Genomic DNA, 17,204 nt, shown 5'->3' on the forward strand with positions numbered 1-17,204 from the left:
TTACTTGGAATTTATTTAAATATTTTTGAGCATTAGCTCAGCTTCTTGAAAATACAAATGCTGCTGTACTGTCTTGCAGGTTCTGATATATTTTTTCTCTGCCAGTCATTGATCACACTGAATTTTCATACAAGATAGACTGACTGCAAAGAGAACCAGATTTGCTTTACATGAAGCTTGTAGGTATCCTCAGCACAGGAAGACCATTTGTCCTTTCTGTTAATGCATCTCAGTCTTCCTGCAAATTATTTTTCAGGGGATGCTTAATTTTTCTACGTGAGCAATCACTAAAACTACACACATCTGTGTATCAGCAGCTCTGTGAAAGTAGGCTTGACTGATGGATCCCAGCACCTCCTTCCTCTCTGAATAGAAGGCATAGAACTCATTAAAAAATGTCAGAAAGATTAACTTTCCGTCATTTCTTTCCTTCAAATTAGATACACTGGAGAAGCGATACCGGTATGTGGGTCAGGATGAACTTAATTTACTGTAGAAAAGCAGTATTTCAGGGTCGAGCTTCTCTGTGAGGTGTAAAGAGTGGAGTACAGCCTGACTAATGTAACTGAAGTCTTCCATTAAAATTCTTCAGAAAATTGTCTGGCTCTTAATCAGGCTTGCAAGAAGTGTTACATCTTCCCAGCAGACATACTTTGAACTCTTTCTGGCTCATTCTGGTCTTTAGGAAACTAATTGCACTTTGTACTCCTCTGCTGGTCTCTATAGGGAGAAAGGAGGCTGAGTGCAGGCGACAGAGTAGAAAACTTTGTGTAAATTGTGCTCTCCTCAGGTTATTGATCTTAAGTGCCTGCTAGCTTCAGATTAGACAGACGCAAGAAAATAACTGATATAAGAGATTTCAGCAGCTCTCACCTGCTTTTTGTTTTTCTTTGATCAAAACATTAATGGTAGAGGAGGCTGAGAAGGGAAACTGGAAAGGAAATGTACCAGGAGCATTGCCTTGGCTTTCAGGGACTGATAGATCCAGGAGATGGAAACAAACAGCGTGCAGGAAGGGTCGGGATCCAGCCAGTAAAGCAGCCTGCAGGTCCCTCAGGCCGGCTGAATGTGCTCTGTTACAGCCATTTCAGTGCTGCACAAAAAGCAGGCAGAGGGTCCCAGGCAATTTGAGGAAATTACAGATTCTTGTTTAGTTATTGCTTGTCCTCATCAAATCACTAAGAAGAGGCATGACCCTGTTACAGGCGTTTGGAGCTTCCTCTTTCTCTTCTTCCTCCCCACTAGCTGTGCCATTTGGTAGTACATTTTGAGGTGACAGTGATAAATAAATAGAATGTGTGGTTCTGGAGGCCAGCTCTGCTTGGCGTGGCCACTGCTCCTTCAAATGGCCCATCAAAGGAAGAGGCAACTAAAATTAATAACCTCATGAAAGATGATTTCATTGTGATTTGTGGCTTTCAGACAACTTCCGGAGAAGATGTCCGTGACTTTGCCAAGGTACTAAAAAACAAATTTCGAACAAAAAGATATTTTGCAAAGCACCCAAGAATGGGCTACCTGCCTGTGCAAACTGTCTTGGAGGGAGACAACATGGAAACGTGAGTAGCTCTAAAGTGTCTAAACAGTTCATTTGGTATGCTCTTTGAGCTCCCCAGCTGGTGCCAACTCCCTTCACTTCCTAAATGCATAAAGCCTCTTTCTTTCTTTCTTTCATTTTTTTTTGTTAACCACGGCTGGCAGGAAAACACAAGCTGGGGTTCCAATTGCCATTCCCTTTATCTGTTTTCACCCATCTTCACAGGAACTTCCACTTCAGTCAGTAAAAGAAAAACGCTTACTGGCAGCCTTATAAACTTTTAAGTTTGATACAGCAATTTGGAAACTAATGATCTCTTCATTAAAATTTTATTTTATTCCAAATGGGTATCTTTCTGTGCTTTTATTTTTTAAATTAGGTTACTATGTTTGAGAGCTTCCCAGCTGATTTCATCTTTTCTCACCCTATAAATTTAGTCTTATTGAATTACTGTGAAGTCTTTATGGAAAAAAAAAACTACCACAATAATGATACACATGGAAAAATTAATGAGTAGCCCATCTCCCTTTGTTTTTGTTGTTTTGTTTTTTTTACAAGTTTAATCAGTTGTTTAATGGCAATTGCACACAGCTTGTTCTTGCGCTCTTTCTCTCTTTTTTTAATTTTAGATATATTTTTTCTCTTTTTGGTTGGTTGCTCTTCATGGTCACTCATGTTAGTCTGTTGGATTTCTGTTTTTTAGTTGTTGTGATTTTTTTTTTAATCTTTCTGTAATTATTTTGCTGCTGAGTTTCTTCTGCCTCTCTCTTCACCTCCTCATTTTTTGTCTTGCAGTCCTGTTACTCTGATCAACTTCTGGCCAGTAGATTCTGCGTGAGTACTTTTGCTGAAGTGTGCTGCTGCTGCTACTGCTGCTGCGTTCCCTCACTTTTTTGTTTCTTTCTTTGTTTAGTTTTGCATAAGTTCATTTCCTTCTTTCTTTACGATTATTTCCTTTCGTACACTCTCTAAAGGAATGTTTTGATCGCAGATGAACAGAATGGGATAAGTCCAGGAATGTCCAGCAGTCATGAAATGTGTACTGTATACTCTTTCTGGAGTATGTATTTTCATTGAATTAACAGGGATTTTGGTGGAGTCCTACTATTGCTTATAAGAGTTTGTCATTTAAAAGCCTTTGTTTCTGAACAAGCGTCGATCCCTCTAAATGTACACTAAATGCTTTTCAAACGATACAAATAGAATTTTATGGATTTAATTCAATTTCAGGAATGACATTGTTTTGTAGATAAAGCTATAATTTTATGTGCAGCCATTCATACTTGCACACTCAATGTGCCCCAACTAATTCAAAGCTCACTGGATATTTTATTACAGTTTTTTTACATACAAAAAGCTCTGTGAGGGCAAGTTGAAATGGGAAAATGTTTACTGTATTTTTTTTTTTCAGAAGTTAAAAATGCAGGGTTTTTCAACTGTGGACTGGATTTTCATTCTTGCATCATTCCTGCATATGCATTGTCTTAATGTTGTAGTAACACCCTTAACTTGAACTAAAGATATATAACTTACCATTGTGGCATTTGCTACTACTAGTGTTACATGGATGATTTTAGAATAATGTTAAATAAGGTTTATTTTTAATTCACATATTGATAACTACTGAGAGACTAATAAATAGAATTTTATATATTTCTATATGGTGAAATGTATATGGCTTGCACCTTCATTGAATTTTTGGTAGAATAAACAAGAGTGAAATGTATACATTGGAATACTGATTTATAGTTTTCATTTGGAGCACAGACAACTGGGAAGTCAAATGCAGTGCTTGTCCTCTAGGAAATCTACTTCGAGTAAGCATGACATGCGTATTTCTCCAAACCACATATGGTTGAGGATCCACCCACAAAAACTACCAGAAGGCTGGAGACAGGTTGAAATAGAATGGCTTTGAACTTTAGGGTGCTTTTAATGTTTATAAATGCATCTGGGGCTGATTGCAGCATATTGTATACAAAACTGGGTATCTAGATTTCTTACCCCTTAGAACAGTTGGAAAGTTAAAAGTAACCTTCTAAAGAAAGCTTGGGTAATATGGAATGCCATTGCTGTGTCTGACATAACATGAAATTAAGCTGCCATAACACGCTTATTTGTAAGGCACTGGCACTAGTTCACTTACAGTAACAACTTCATGGTATGCCTACGCTGATAAATTCACACCAAAGGTTTAGTGTTGAATACTGCAGGGAGCTTAACGTGCATGTAATTTTTAAGAAAGCGTGAGAAATACTTAGAGGCAGGATTTGGATGGAGAAAGGTAGCACCTTTTACCAGACCAACTCAGGTTATCATCCTGAGAACAATCCTTTCATCTGGTCTGACAAGAAAGCAGGAAATTAAAAAAATACTAATAATATTGGTTGGAAGGAGTTACTGGTTTTTTTTTTTGTTGTTTTTTTCTACTACCTTTGTTCCTTTCCTTAGTGCTAGACAAGGGTAACAACACAAGTTACTGAGCAAGCCAGCCTTAAAGCTATTTTTCAGTTACAGGGCTGATTCCACCTTTGGCAGAGAAACTTCTTACTGTGGTTATCATTGCCTTTTTCTGGTGCTTTTGTACCAGCTTTCTGTTTGTCTTCAAATTGTTCCAGAAGAGCATAACCTGATCGCATTCGATGGTGCTAGGTACATCCTGACATCAACATGTGTTACAATATCTGAATTTGTTTGTAAATACATACGTATATATTTTTGTTATAAGTTAGTGATTTGGGTCACTTATTATACAGTGTTTTGCACGTATATTCCACTTGCCAGGCATAAAAGGGGCAGCTTACACTTTTTATGGGAATTTATGTCTTTTTATTTGGACTGTGGTCTGTCAGTGGCACAAATGCAATTGACGTGATTCTACACTTCAAAGAGCCATCTACTGCAATGCTGAATAGCACACAGAATGCCCTCCTCCTGTCAGCCAGGTTTCCACTGGTTCAGGGAATTGCTGGACGAGGTGTTTGCCACTTGACATGAATGGAATTCCTCAGGCTATTGCTGCAGACACCAGCGTGAGAAATACAGCTGTGAAGTCCTTGTAAAAGGAATGGCTATCTTGGTTAAATATTGGCTGTGTTTCTCTGCCTCCTCGCTGAGTGTTCAAACTGATTACGTGAGCTGATTACATGTGCTCAGAAAGTGAGGCTAGCGAGCTCTCGCACAGATGGTCATCTAAGAGTGTGTCTGTGCAACTGCCTGCAGTGCAGCACAGCCATTCTCAAGCTGGCTCAGGTACTGGCAACTGCGTACCTCTGAGCAGCTAAATTCAATGCGAAAACCGCAATGTTTCTCAACAGGTTGCTTTAATAAGCAAGCTTTTAAAAAGCTGGGTGGGGTGGATCTCCTTTGCAGTATATTCTGAAGCGGGGGCAAACCTGGAAATGTTGACTCATCCCATGTGTACACTTGGCAGAGAGACATAAGAAGCTCCAACAAGTTATACAAACACTGAGCTGTCTTAAAAAAATGCATATTATATAGTTTGTTCACTTCGGAGCGTAAAGCGTAGTTTTGAAGCAGCAAGTATACTGTTACGCAGTTGTGCCAATATTTTACCTTGTGCCACTGCCAAAAGGAGCATCACTTCTGTTACTCAGCTGCCAGTTGGTCCCAACCAAGTGCTGCCCTTTCCTTTCTACTGTTACAAATGTGTGCAATCACAGGGTAATATGGACTAGGATGATCCAGTTCAAAAATCAAGCTACTTTTAACACGTTTCCTAATCTGTGGACAGTACTAGCAGTAGCATTTGTGTGTACATTGAAAACAAACCCTCTTCTTTCATTGACAGTATCGGTTTAGGTTAGCTTAACAGGTACTGCCTGTCAAGCAATTAAAAAATGAGATTAGCATCAAGTTATCAGAAAACAGTTACTATTGTGCTTGGAAAGCCACATGATCTGGATAAATTGCATCCTTTTCCCCTCTCTTCCCTTCAGTGCTGATGTTCTTACACAAAATAGGATACCAGGTTGCAGACAATCAATTGCCTGTCTGCGTGAATCTCTGCTGTACTGAGAAAACCTGTGAACTGAGTATTTATCCACTGGTTTGCTGTGGTAGTACTTGAATATGCAGTGGGAAAAAGTACAGTTGGAGGCCAAAGCTCATGTAAAACAAAATGGGATTCATGGTACTTTGTCTGTAATACATTAAGGAGAAAAACTTTCCCATTCTTTGAGAAGAGGCATTGACTGTTTTATATACAGTATATAGTTATATGAATTCTGAAAGATCCTAATTTTATAAAGCCCTTTGCAAGCTGATTTTTAAACTGGAAAATGACCAATAAAGTATAATGATCTTTTAGATTTACTGCAGGATGATCAAACTCCTAGCACAGGAGCATTAAGCACCGTGAGATTATTAGTTTGGGTTTATTTGCAATGAGTAAATACAAAACAGATTTTGTCTGCTCTTGAGATGCAGTGCAGTCCCCATTGGGGAGAAGCAGCCCAAACCACGGTATCCAACAATTTTGCGTGAGGGGAAAATAATTCATCACTTAGGAGTCCTAAAATGAATTGTAAGAGATGAGATTGAAATCTAGCTAAAATAGAAGATTACTGTACAATCTGGAAAGCTGCATTATTATTGTTTTGTTTGTTTCTGGCACCTCCTGGTATGGGTAGATATGCAAAATCCTACATGGCAGTACGGTGCTTCCTGCCAGCCCAACATACAGAGTGCAGAGGTGATACTATCCTGACGTTGGTATTCTCCAGAGACGAGGCTGTACGAAACAACAATCTTAATTTGTGAGAAGAGTCCCATGAATTACTTTGATCGACAAAAAAAAAAATATTATTTATTAGGCAGGAAACCCGGTGTAATGGGCAGTGTCCCGTATAACATGCTGCTACATGGTTCAAGTCACAACTGGAGAAAGAAGCAAGACAGAATTATCAATTTCTTCAGAGTGTTATTAAAGGCTAACTTTGGCCGTTTTATGTTTCTGACTGCTGGTGCGGTAGCACTTGCAGGCTCTTTCAGGTGAAACGTGCTGCTCCTGGCCTAGGGACACGTCCTGGGCAGGGGGGAGGCAGGGGAAAGGCTCCCAGTGAGACCTGAAGTCAGGGCTGCCAGAGCAGGCCTGGGACCATGAGCCAGATGCAATTACAAATGAAGGAGGCAGGTGTGAGAGGAAAACAGGGGCAAGATCTCATCTCCAAATCCTCTGGAAAAAGGTTTCTCAGGGGGTTGTGTGAGGAGGAGTCGTTGCAACGGACGGACGGATTGCCAGACGGTCAAAGCGCCGTGTTGTACCGCAAAGCGCTGCGTGACGGCTTGAGGAGGCTCCTGCCTCACAGATATAACGTGCTGTTTACCAAACACAGTGTAAGCCTAAGGCATAGAGATGTGAGGGCGTAGACATAGCTAAGTGTCTTTTTACTTTTGAAAGGGTATTGTTTGTGATTAATCAGTGTTTTCTGCCTTATAGGCCTGCCTCGTCCCCTCAGCTTTCACATGATGATACTCATTCACGCATTGAACATTATGCTAGCAGGTATGAGACCAGCTGGACATTAGGCAGATCTTTCTCTAAACAGTCATATAAAAAAATCCCAAAGGCTAGCTGCTGCCTGAGCGGGTCTTAAAAGAAACGTAGGGTTTGGGGTTTCCTCCTCCAGGCTCTGGGATGCAGGGTTATTAACCTGTGGTTGCTACTAACCAGCCTGTCCACTAACTTGCATGCCAGAGCGCATGTGTGTGTGGTTAGAAACGACCTCTAGGTTCCCTGGGGGTCTTCATTAAGCTATGCACTCAGTCTGCACAGGGTTTCATTTTCAATGTAGACCCCATTGTAAGCATGCGCATCAGAAGAGCAGAAGTCTCCAAATTCTACATCAATCTCAAATGCCATTTTAATGTTAAGTAATTAACCACGTGGACTACCACAAACAGGATCTTTCCTTGATTTGGTGAATAAAAATCATGGTATATCACTGTTCTAGTTCACTTGTCCACTTTCATACTGCTCTTAAGAATCAAAAAGTGGGTTAATTGCACAAATATGAAAAATAATGTGCTTTTCCACCAAGTAAGCAAATTTGCAAGGATTGAGATAATGAATGTTACTGCAACCTCCTCTTTCTGTCCCCCCAAATCATTTGATAAGTAGAGATATTCTTGGAAGTATGCAGTATATGTAGAAGGGACTAGCTGTCGAAACCAATGAGAAATGACTAATTATTTCACTTCTGATGATGGCATTGCCAGATACAAAACAATCTGTGTAATCCCCTGGCATGTTAAGGCCTTTCTTTGCTTATGGAATTAATTAATCATGAGGAATTGAATAAACCCTCAGAGAAAGAGTTGAAAATTTGAAGAGCTGAAAAGTGAGTTTAGCCAGGTCATTGTATTGAAAAACACAATTATTCATGATCGCCTATTGCAAAGCCTTTTGATAATCAACACAGAATGTAAATTCATCTGAGTTTCAAATTCTCTTAAGTCATCAAAACCATCAAACTCTTTAATTTTTTCAGGAATGTTAGAGCAAACAAAGTTTCTGGAAAATAGGATTTATTTTAATGAGTATGTTTATTTTTCCACAGGCTAGCAGAAATGGAGAACAGCAATGGTTCTTATCTAAATGACAGTATTTCACCTAATGAGAGCATGTAAGTAGGTCACTTTAGTATTTTTGACATGGGTTTTCTTGTGAAGGTTAATAGCTTATCATAAAATTCTGTAGTACTGAATTCTCATGGCTGTGCGCTACGCCTGATTCAATTTCATGAAGAGCTCATGTTCTTTCAATTTATGTAGTAGTGTCTGGACTTGTGGCTTATAGTTTAATAACAAATTTGTGCAACAGATGATTAATACCTTCAAAATAAAATTACTAATTTCTCAAAAAAATAGTGATTTATTCAGGAAATAATTCCCATATTACTTGAAAAAATGCTCATCATCTGATACTTTTTAAGGACAAAGATAAAAAGGTGTCCCTTCTGTCTGAACTGTAAGCTTAATCATGTTAAAGTACTGTAAGGTAGAAAATGTGTGGGCAAAATGTCATTCAAAAGAAAAAAACTGGTCTACCAATAGAAGAAATATATGACAAATATAAGACGTGGGGAGTCATCCTCACCATGATATATTAGAAGTAGTAAACTTTTAAGTTGGACAAATTGCTGAGAAGCATTCGTTTTACTACTTATAAGTACAAAATCATATATAAAAGTTAAAGGAATGTAGTTGAAATTTTTGGAGAATAGTTCAATCTAATGTCACACTGAGATTTTTTTTTTTTTGACATAATATATTTCTCCTCTTTCATGGCTTTCTTGATCTTATTTATTCTCCGAATGAAATGGCATAGAACTAGAAAACTAACAGTGAATAGTATGTTTAAAAACAGGAGAGCAGCACATAAATCACTGTAGTGCTTGAAAATTTGGTCTTAGTTAACCGTGTAGGAGGAGTAATACCACAAATTCTAAATCCATAAAATATATTAAAAAAAAATTGTGATTTTCTACAATAATCTCGTCATTACCACGTATTGAGGATTTTCTCTGAAAATTAATACAGAGTCTTCTTCTTACTACATTAAATATTAAGTTCCTTTAAATCACAGTACTTCCATCAATTTTCATTCACTTAAATTCAGATTCCAAATCATTTGTAGGGACATGTGCATCTGCACATTGTAGGGATTTGTGCATCTGCAAAATGTTCGTGGATAAAAAAGTGGTTTGTTTCTGTGTTTTGAAGTAGTTACTCTTTTGACTTGGTAGTATTGTTACCTAACAACTTTGAAAGAAAATCATGTGCATACAACCAAATACTTTTTTTAATATATTGGTTCAAAGAGGAGAAATTTAAAATGATACATGAAAACTAATACATAAACGATGTTAGGATAGTTTCACATGGTTAATGAAAACTTCATTTCCAAGTCAAATGTCAGTTTTAGATTGATTCAGTAATGTTGTTATATGTGGTTTTTCACTGAAATATTTCAGTTACCTTAACCAGAAGATCATACATAAACCGTATTGTTTTTATTACAGCTTGGTCTTCATTCTTTGCTAAATTAAAAGTTGTATTAATGTGATTCAGTTAATAACATACCCACTGATTATCCAGTCAGTTCATTATTCAGTTTGCACTATTAAAATTAGGATAAATATTCTGAGTTTTGGAAGAAACAAGATCAAGATAAGAATTGCAAAAAAAAAATCAAAGCTCACCATAAATTTGCAAGTGTAACTGAGTTTTGTTTGTCAGGTGCTTAATAAGCATTTTTGTTGACATTCTCATGAGTTTTGGATTAAAATTACAGTTAGAACACTACACAGGTGGAGGAAGAGAAATAAAGAGAAAATGTGTATATATGCAGACAAAAAACATTAAAATATGTATTGTCATTGTAATTATATATACAAAATATGTGCAGCTAAAAATCACATAAAAAGACTGACTTTGAAAATGACATGCTACAGTAGTTATGTTAGTTTTGACTGTTAATTCACTTAAGATGCTTATAAATTTAGGAACTGGCAAGCCTTTTAAATTTTGTTTAAAAACAGGAAATTATTCCTGTTGTGAAAAATTAATATTTCTCATTTATGAGCTAATGGTAATGTGCGCTAAATTGCTTTAGCACACCTGCAGTCCATGAAATGGCAACATTAACGTTTTCAGGAAAAAAATGCAACAAGGAATATTTAAGATTTTGAACAATAACAGCTATTCAAAATGTCTGTTAAATTCTGGATTACAAACGTAACAGAAAAAAAGCTAAATTGAATTATTTTATTGTAAGTATTACCACAAAAATAGGATTCCCAACAACTGTGTCATTTTTTTCTGCCATTGACTAGGGGTGCTGCCACCTTTCATGTTTTTTTACAAATACTGCAGGTGTTAGCTGCGTAGCTTAGGGCCTGAATGCCTTTCCTTAGCACCTAAAACTTCCATTTAATTCTGTGAGATGGTCAAAATCTTCAAAACTTGATTTGCTTTTTTCTTCCAGAGAATTGTCTGTTTCAAATACCTGACAGTTTCAGGGGCAATAAAAGTAAAGAAACACATCATACCTATTAAATACAATTTATTTATATTCCAACAGTATACATCACTTCTAATTTCAAACAAAAAAATGAAAAAACTCCTCAGTGAGAAACAGCATACTTTTATTACATTTAGTCAATATTTCTGTTACTTCACTCCATTTACAATTTTGTAGGGTAAAATAGGTAAGTATAGGATGCCATTTTTGAGTAAGAATAGTTGGTATAAAAATAAATAAATGCCTTGCCTTTGCTTGAATGACCCTTGCTCATCATAGCTGAGGCAGGATAAGATAGCTTTTTTCTCAAGCAAGTTTCAAATTTAAGGTAGGCAAAAGAGGAAAGCTGAGATTGTCGGGTGCAGCACAGCTAGGCTTTAAATATGTGAGAAGCAGAGGGGAAGAGACATGAATTCTACAGAAGAGGAAAATTACCATAGACTATATTAAACAGTTCAGTGGATTTTGTTTTAAGTTATATTGCTCTCCTTTTTGTTACAAAAAGTTCAGTGAATTTCCTTATAAGAAATGAGACACTTGGAGTGCATCATTTACTCATAATCATTGCAAAGCTAAAAGGGAAGAAGGGAACAGCCTGTTTTATTCTCCTCTGTTTTACAGCGATGATGAACACTTGTTAATCCAGCACTACTGCCAAAGTCTGAACCAGGAATCCCCCCTGAGCCAGCCCCGAAGCCCCGCCCAGATCTTGATTTCTCTGGAGAGTGAAGAAAGAGGTGAACTGGAGAGAATTCTTGCTGATCTGGAGGAAGAAAACCGGTGAGTAACGCTGCCAGCTGTGGCAGAGATCAGCTATGACCTGAAGATATAGACAGGAAGAGGGGATGCTAAAAAAAATGAAAACAGGATGTCTTTTAAAACAAGTTCATTCTGCTAAGCTATTCTAAGCCATTCACAGTTTTCCCTCTGTAAGAGAGAGGTGATGAGTCTGAAATCATGTCATTATTAACTATTCCCATGTTCAGTGCAGTGATGAGCAAGCAGTGAGCCTTCCAAATGATGAGCTGCAAACAAGTGTATGGGTCACCTAATACACTTGTGATAATGGTGCCACATCTAACAAGCTCTTCTAGCTGTGTTTCATATTTCCTTTGGTTCCACTGTTTCCTTTATTTCCATGATAGTAACAACCTTCATGCCTTTGGTACCATACTTTGCCATTACATGAGGGAAGGGTGTGCAAGCTTCTGCACACCTGTCTGGAAAAGGCAGGGGAAAGTTCTCGGAAAGACATGCGTTTCTCAAAAAGGCTGGTTAGTGTGATATGTGAGGTTTTGAGAAGTTCCCAATTCATTTGAAGTAAAAAATCTGTGAAATAGCTGTGCAATCCAGCTAGATGGAATGCACCCAGGTAGAATTTTTAGGGATGAACTAAGTTATAAAGTTGTAATTTCTTCATAAAAATTAGTAATTTTTGGTAATTAAAACTTCTGTCCTCTTTTCTTTCTATTTGTTTGGCATTATTTGTTGCCATATCCTTAGCCTTCAGATATCAAATATTATTGACCACTTCTTTTAAGTTGAAGTATGATTGAAGTTATCTTCATTAATTGAAAGAAGAAAAAACAACTGATTTCATGCAGCATCACATTGCAGTCCTGTTTCTAACGTACTCTGGAGTCTTGTGCCATCAGCATAAAAACTGGTAGATCTTGACACTGGTAGATTAATAACTGCAGCCAAGAACTTCTAAAATAAGAATGTAAGATAAAATTACTAGATCTACAAAAAACACATTTTTATTTGCCTTCTCCTGTCTTTGGCTTAAAATTACTAGATCTACAAAAAAACACGTTTTTATTTGCCTTCTCTTGTCTTTGGCTTTTATGGTATAGTCTATTGGCGTTTTCATATTCTTTTCTCTTGCTTCTGCAAAAGCTAGATACTTCAGTCTTGTTTACGTTGAGGGTGTAATGCAGTAATCATTTACCTTAGGCATGTCAAGGAAATAACGGCAAGAGTTGGCAAGGGTCATAGATCTTCTCTCCATGCAGAAGTCTTTGGATGGTTCTAATCAATTATAGTGCCTCCATCACCCCATCATCTCTATGAGACTGTGGTTGGGATTCTTTACAAAGAACAGAGCCTGGACTTGCAGAACACCTTGAATTGATTTTGGCATAGAGAAGCCTGAAATAAGCAATTCTGTCACCTGGAACAGGAGGAAGGTGTAAATCTCTCTTGTGCTTCCTTCTGGACTTGCATCAGCTTCTCCTCTGCAGATTAGGTCTGTATTTCTGTAGAAGTAAAAAGCTTCAAGCAGGAAGAGAATGGAGCCTGTTCTCCATAAATAGCAGTTTTATTTTTCTGTAGACCTGTCTCTATGAATCTCCAGGGGCAGAGGTAACTAATTTAACTACTAGTTTCTTTCACACAGGCTTTTTTCATTAAAGTTGTAATTTTTCTATAAAAGTTAATTTTAATCCACCTTTATTTTCTCATGCCCTTATGTTTCCAGTAGTGTTGCACCCTCTCAGAATCAGAATACAAAATCTTCAGGTCAGGTTAAACTGAAGATTGAACTGTTAAAGTCTGCTTTCTGTGAGGAATTAGTAGCAGAGAGAATAGCTGGAGATTATGTTCCAGCCTGCATGGAAAACACTGGCATGATGTCTGACAGACCCCTGTGTGTGCCTCCCCATGTCTTCATGAAAACACTGACTTCCCATATTCTGCGGATGCTCCACTAGCATTGCAATGTAACTGAAGTCCTCATGTCCAGGTGTAATTAAAGCTGGGGAAAAGGCATTGTTCAGAGCTTCTTTCCATCTAATATGTAAATTCTCTGCAGAGTTGATAAAAAGGAGAGTGAAAAATAGAGGTACAGTCAAGAACTCACATTTTTCAGGAGGATTTGGAAGAACGTAGAGAATCAATGAGGCATAAAGGATGAAGAAAGGATTTCAGACAGAAAGCTGTAGTAAACAAAGCCTTTCCTCAATGAACGGCAGTCAGATTTTCTTTTAAACTAACTCCAGACTTCTACGGCATTGTACAAAAAGCCCAAGTACTTTCTAAAGTGAAGGAGAAACAATATTTTTTAAAAAGCCATCATATTTTGCATTTTCAGAATTTTGTAGTTAAAAATTATTGGCTTATTAGTACAAAATAGTAAAATAGCTTAGTTTTCAGGGAAGGGGTGTCATTGTTTTAAACAGCACGAGGGAGTAAATCATGGAAGAAGAACAAAAATCAGAAAGCTTTTCCATCTGTATACAAAACAAGCTACCCAGTGGAAAGGAGGATGGCTTTTAAAGCAGCCTAGATTTGGATGAGAAGGATGGTGTATGAACATTAATAGAACCTGGACTTACAGACTTAAATATGCTAAAGAAATCCTTTTGGGGCTTTATGCCTCGTATTTTAATATGAGGTTTATTTAATAAATATAATAACTGCCATTGGGGAGTAACACGTGAAAAGATCTCTGACAAAAATTATACCATAAAAATATCTGTTTTAAAGTTTGTCAGTTAAACAAGAGCTGTAAAGTATAAGCTTGACCATATATAAGCTTCTCTGTTGTTTTTTCATTCTTATTGTTGGAGGCTTAGTTCCTAGCTGGATGCCACCACAAGCAACCTCTCCTATTTTGGGTGATTCAGGTCTTAATGAAGCAGGGACTGAGAGGTCTGTTTCTGTAGGACAGCTTGGAAGTCACACTGCTGTGATTTTCACTGATTATGACAAAATCATGACTTTTGTCTTTCTGCATCTGTCTCTGCAAAGCTCTATAAATAACTTGTACTTAAAATATGAGGTAGAAGCTCGAAAGAGAACAGGTTGTTGCTTATCGTCCTGATAGATTGTCACAGCCAGATGACCATGGTTTTGTGAAGGAAACAGTGATTCCTGTCACAAAAAATAAACCATTCAGACAGGATCAGTCAGGATCCATTCATATCCTTACCTGTCTTTTAAAAAGTTTTGTCTGTTTAAATTTCTGTTTTCTAATCTTTTTCCAGTGAGTTTGTTCAAGCCTTTTTGGCTGTTACCAAAGGGAATCAAGAAACCGTGACCTAATTCCTTGTGTCACCCTGGCTCTAGGGTTCTGAGTTCTGTGTTCTGCACATTATTTCTAACAAATCCTCTGAGTAAATGTTGTTTATTGCTGCAGCATGAAGACTCGGTGAATCTGTTGCTGGATAATGGGCTGACTGATACAAAACATGTTGTGATCTCCCGGTCCTCAGCGCAGCCTTGAAGTGGCTGAACTGTTTCATTTCCCTTGTAAATACCTCGGGTCTTGTCACTGGGTGCGTCTCCTTTCTGGGGCTGATGTGATGCTTGTTCGTGGGAAGGCAAGTGGCTAGAACGGTAACAGTGTTAGATAAACACTCCTCTTCTCATGCCTATATTGACAAAACTTCTCTTGCATACACTTCTGATGATTTTTGACAATGAAGATTTAGCTGTCATTGCTGTGTCTTGTATTATTTTACAGTTATGGTCAGCACTTGCATTCACTTCTCAGCAGCTATTGGGAAAGTTGCATTCAGTACCAACAAGAAGCAATACGAAGATAACAAAACACTGTCATTTCTCTTTTTCTTCTGCTCTCCACAGCTTCCTACTTTTTTTTTTAAAAAAAAAAAAAAAAAGAACTTCTCCCTTTTGCTTCTCGTTTTTATTCTTCCTCACCTCTTTGGAGCTGTTTATAAAATTCTGACCTCCATTTGGTTTTCAGCTGCAATTTCTGGTCTCCAAATATTTCTGTCTTGACTTGCTATTCAGATGAAAAAGACTCTTTGAAATTGAAATTTTGAGGTTTGCTTTTGGACAGTTTAAAAAGATCTGTTGCCTATTTTCTATTTTGAATTCTTCTGAAACGTATTATCCAAATTATAAACTAACCTAGCTGTGACACACTTCTGAATGTGTTGTGTTTTTTTTTTCAGTTCCAAGGACCTCTTCTTAGATATTTATTATTTATCTGCTAGAAATTTGAGAACTTGGTGCTTTAGTAGTTGCGAATATGACTTCAGTAAATAACGTATGCCTAAAACTTGACTGTTAAATAATTTATATTTGCTAAAATGTGAACAATTTAGAGAATATTTTCAATTGGTGGAACTTTTTCATTTGAGCATTCGGCCTTCAGACTCATGCTTAGTTTTACATCTCCTTGAATATTGTGATAAGAACATTTCTTGATGTATCCAATAGACATAAAGTAATCTTGCTGTAGAAGGCGGTATTACTACATTGCAATATAAGACAAAAACCCAGACACTTACAAAAATGCCCTAAAAACATTCTGAAATTTCCTTAAGAGTGAATGTATTTCTGAAACAGCTGGGACAGATTTTTTGTGTCCATCTATAGCAGTACATTACATAAGTTATAGACTAGGAGGTGCTGTATTGGCATTAAAAAGAAAGTATGGTTTTGTTTTGAGATGGTCTCAATTATTTTTGCAAATAATAAAAATTAATTTCTGCTATTTTAATGGCTAGAAAGATGAAAGTTGCCTAGTATGTTAGTTGAATCAAATACTTCTGTAAAAGGGAGACTTCTCTCTTCTTGTCTTCTTGTTTTTCTCCCATCTTTTAGCTGTTCTGTAACAAGAACTTAGTATATGACACTTCCAGGATCAGCTGTTTGCCTTTCCTTTGCTTTCCTGACTTGCAGTGGGAGCGCAGTGGGCTGTGAGCTGCTGGAGAAGCACTAACATCCCAAATCTCAAAGCTACGCTGTTTTCATGCAGCAAGAGTCTTGCTTCAAACCTGAAGAATGATAACTGGCCTCAACTAAGTTTCTTCTGTATTGTTGCCAATAGCTAGAAAGTGATGTATTTCTAAATATGCTCTGACTCCTTTTTGTATTTATTTTGGCACTAAAGAAGTGGAAGTAAATCTTCTAAGTGTGAAGCATCATAAGCAAATAGTGGTACTCTAATGAGGCATAGAGGTAGTACATGGTTCAGTTACCAGCTTTGTCCATTTCCTCAAACCACTGGTTTTCTGTAGGTAGATGAAAAATAACCCGAATTCAAAAATTTGCAATTGCCTCTGAGAGGAACATTCAGCAAATCTGGTCCACTAGGATTTCCCTCACCAGGCAATTAATCTTGCCAGTGATAGATGTGATTAATAACTCATGAGCTCTTTACTACCCAGATCTTCACAGTTGCATAAATCAGGGTTACATTGCATGCTTCCTCTGTTATTTTTCTTCCTGAATGCTTAAAAGAGGTGGAAGCATGGTTAATGAAATACATGTTTTTTTTCTTTGAATATTTCTTTTACTGAGGTAGAATATATTTTCCCGGTGATCAGAGGATGCATCAGCTTTGTTTGTTTGTGACATCCAGTTGTGAAAGCTACCCAGTCACCCAGCGAGGCTGGGCTTCTGAATATTGCCGATCCTTGCTTCAGTCACACTCATTTAGAGAGATTATGCTTTCGCTTCCCCTTTCTCTAACTTCCCATTTAATGCTGAAAATGTAAGACAGCGCCTTTCCTCGAGACACAGATGCTATATTCTGAGGGCTGTGGACAGTTCCTTGGACGCCTGGCTTGCAGCAGCATTCCTGTTTCACCACACAGCTTAAAACTGTTCCAGAGGTGGGAATAAAAACAGATCGTTTTCTCCTCTAGG

General features: G+C 37.5%; 1 protein-coding gene across 27 annotated transcripts in view; it reads left to right on the forward strand.

Moving 5' to 3' along the window:
- The window catches only part of DMD (dystrophin), a 1,239,454-nt gene that overhangs the window by 1,196,556 nt on the left and 25,694 nt on the right, over window positions 1-17,204 (forward strand). For 21 of the 27 annotated variants that reach the window (XM_066990426.1, XM_066990448.1, XM_066990428.1 and 18 more), the window contains 5 exons: window positions 1,423-1,559; window positions 2,333-2,371; window positions 6,999-7,064; window positions 8,119-8,184; window positions 11,205-11,363. In XM_066990426.1, coding sequence (XP_066846527.1) covers window positions 1,423-1,559; window positions 2,333-2,371; window positions 6,999-7,064; window positions 8,119-8,184; window positions 11,205-11,363 — 467 coding nt within the window. The remainder of the gene's footprint in view (window positions 1-1,422; window positions 1,560-2,332; window positions 2,372-6,998; window positions 7,065-8,118; window positions 8,185-11,204; window positions 11,364-17,204) is intronic. The other 6 variants (XM_066990427.1, XM_066990447.1, XM_066990445.1 and 3 more) reach the window with 3 other exon arrangements.

The sequence above is a fragment of the Anser cygnoides genome, chromosome 1 (genome assembly GCF_040182565.1).
Source record: "Anser cygnoides isolate HZ-2024a breed goose chromosome 1, Taihu_goose_T2T_genome, whole genome shotgun sequence".
Classification (NCBI taxonomy): Eukaryota; Metazoa; Chordata; class Aves; order Anseriformes; family Anatidae; genus Anser; species Anser cygnoides.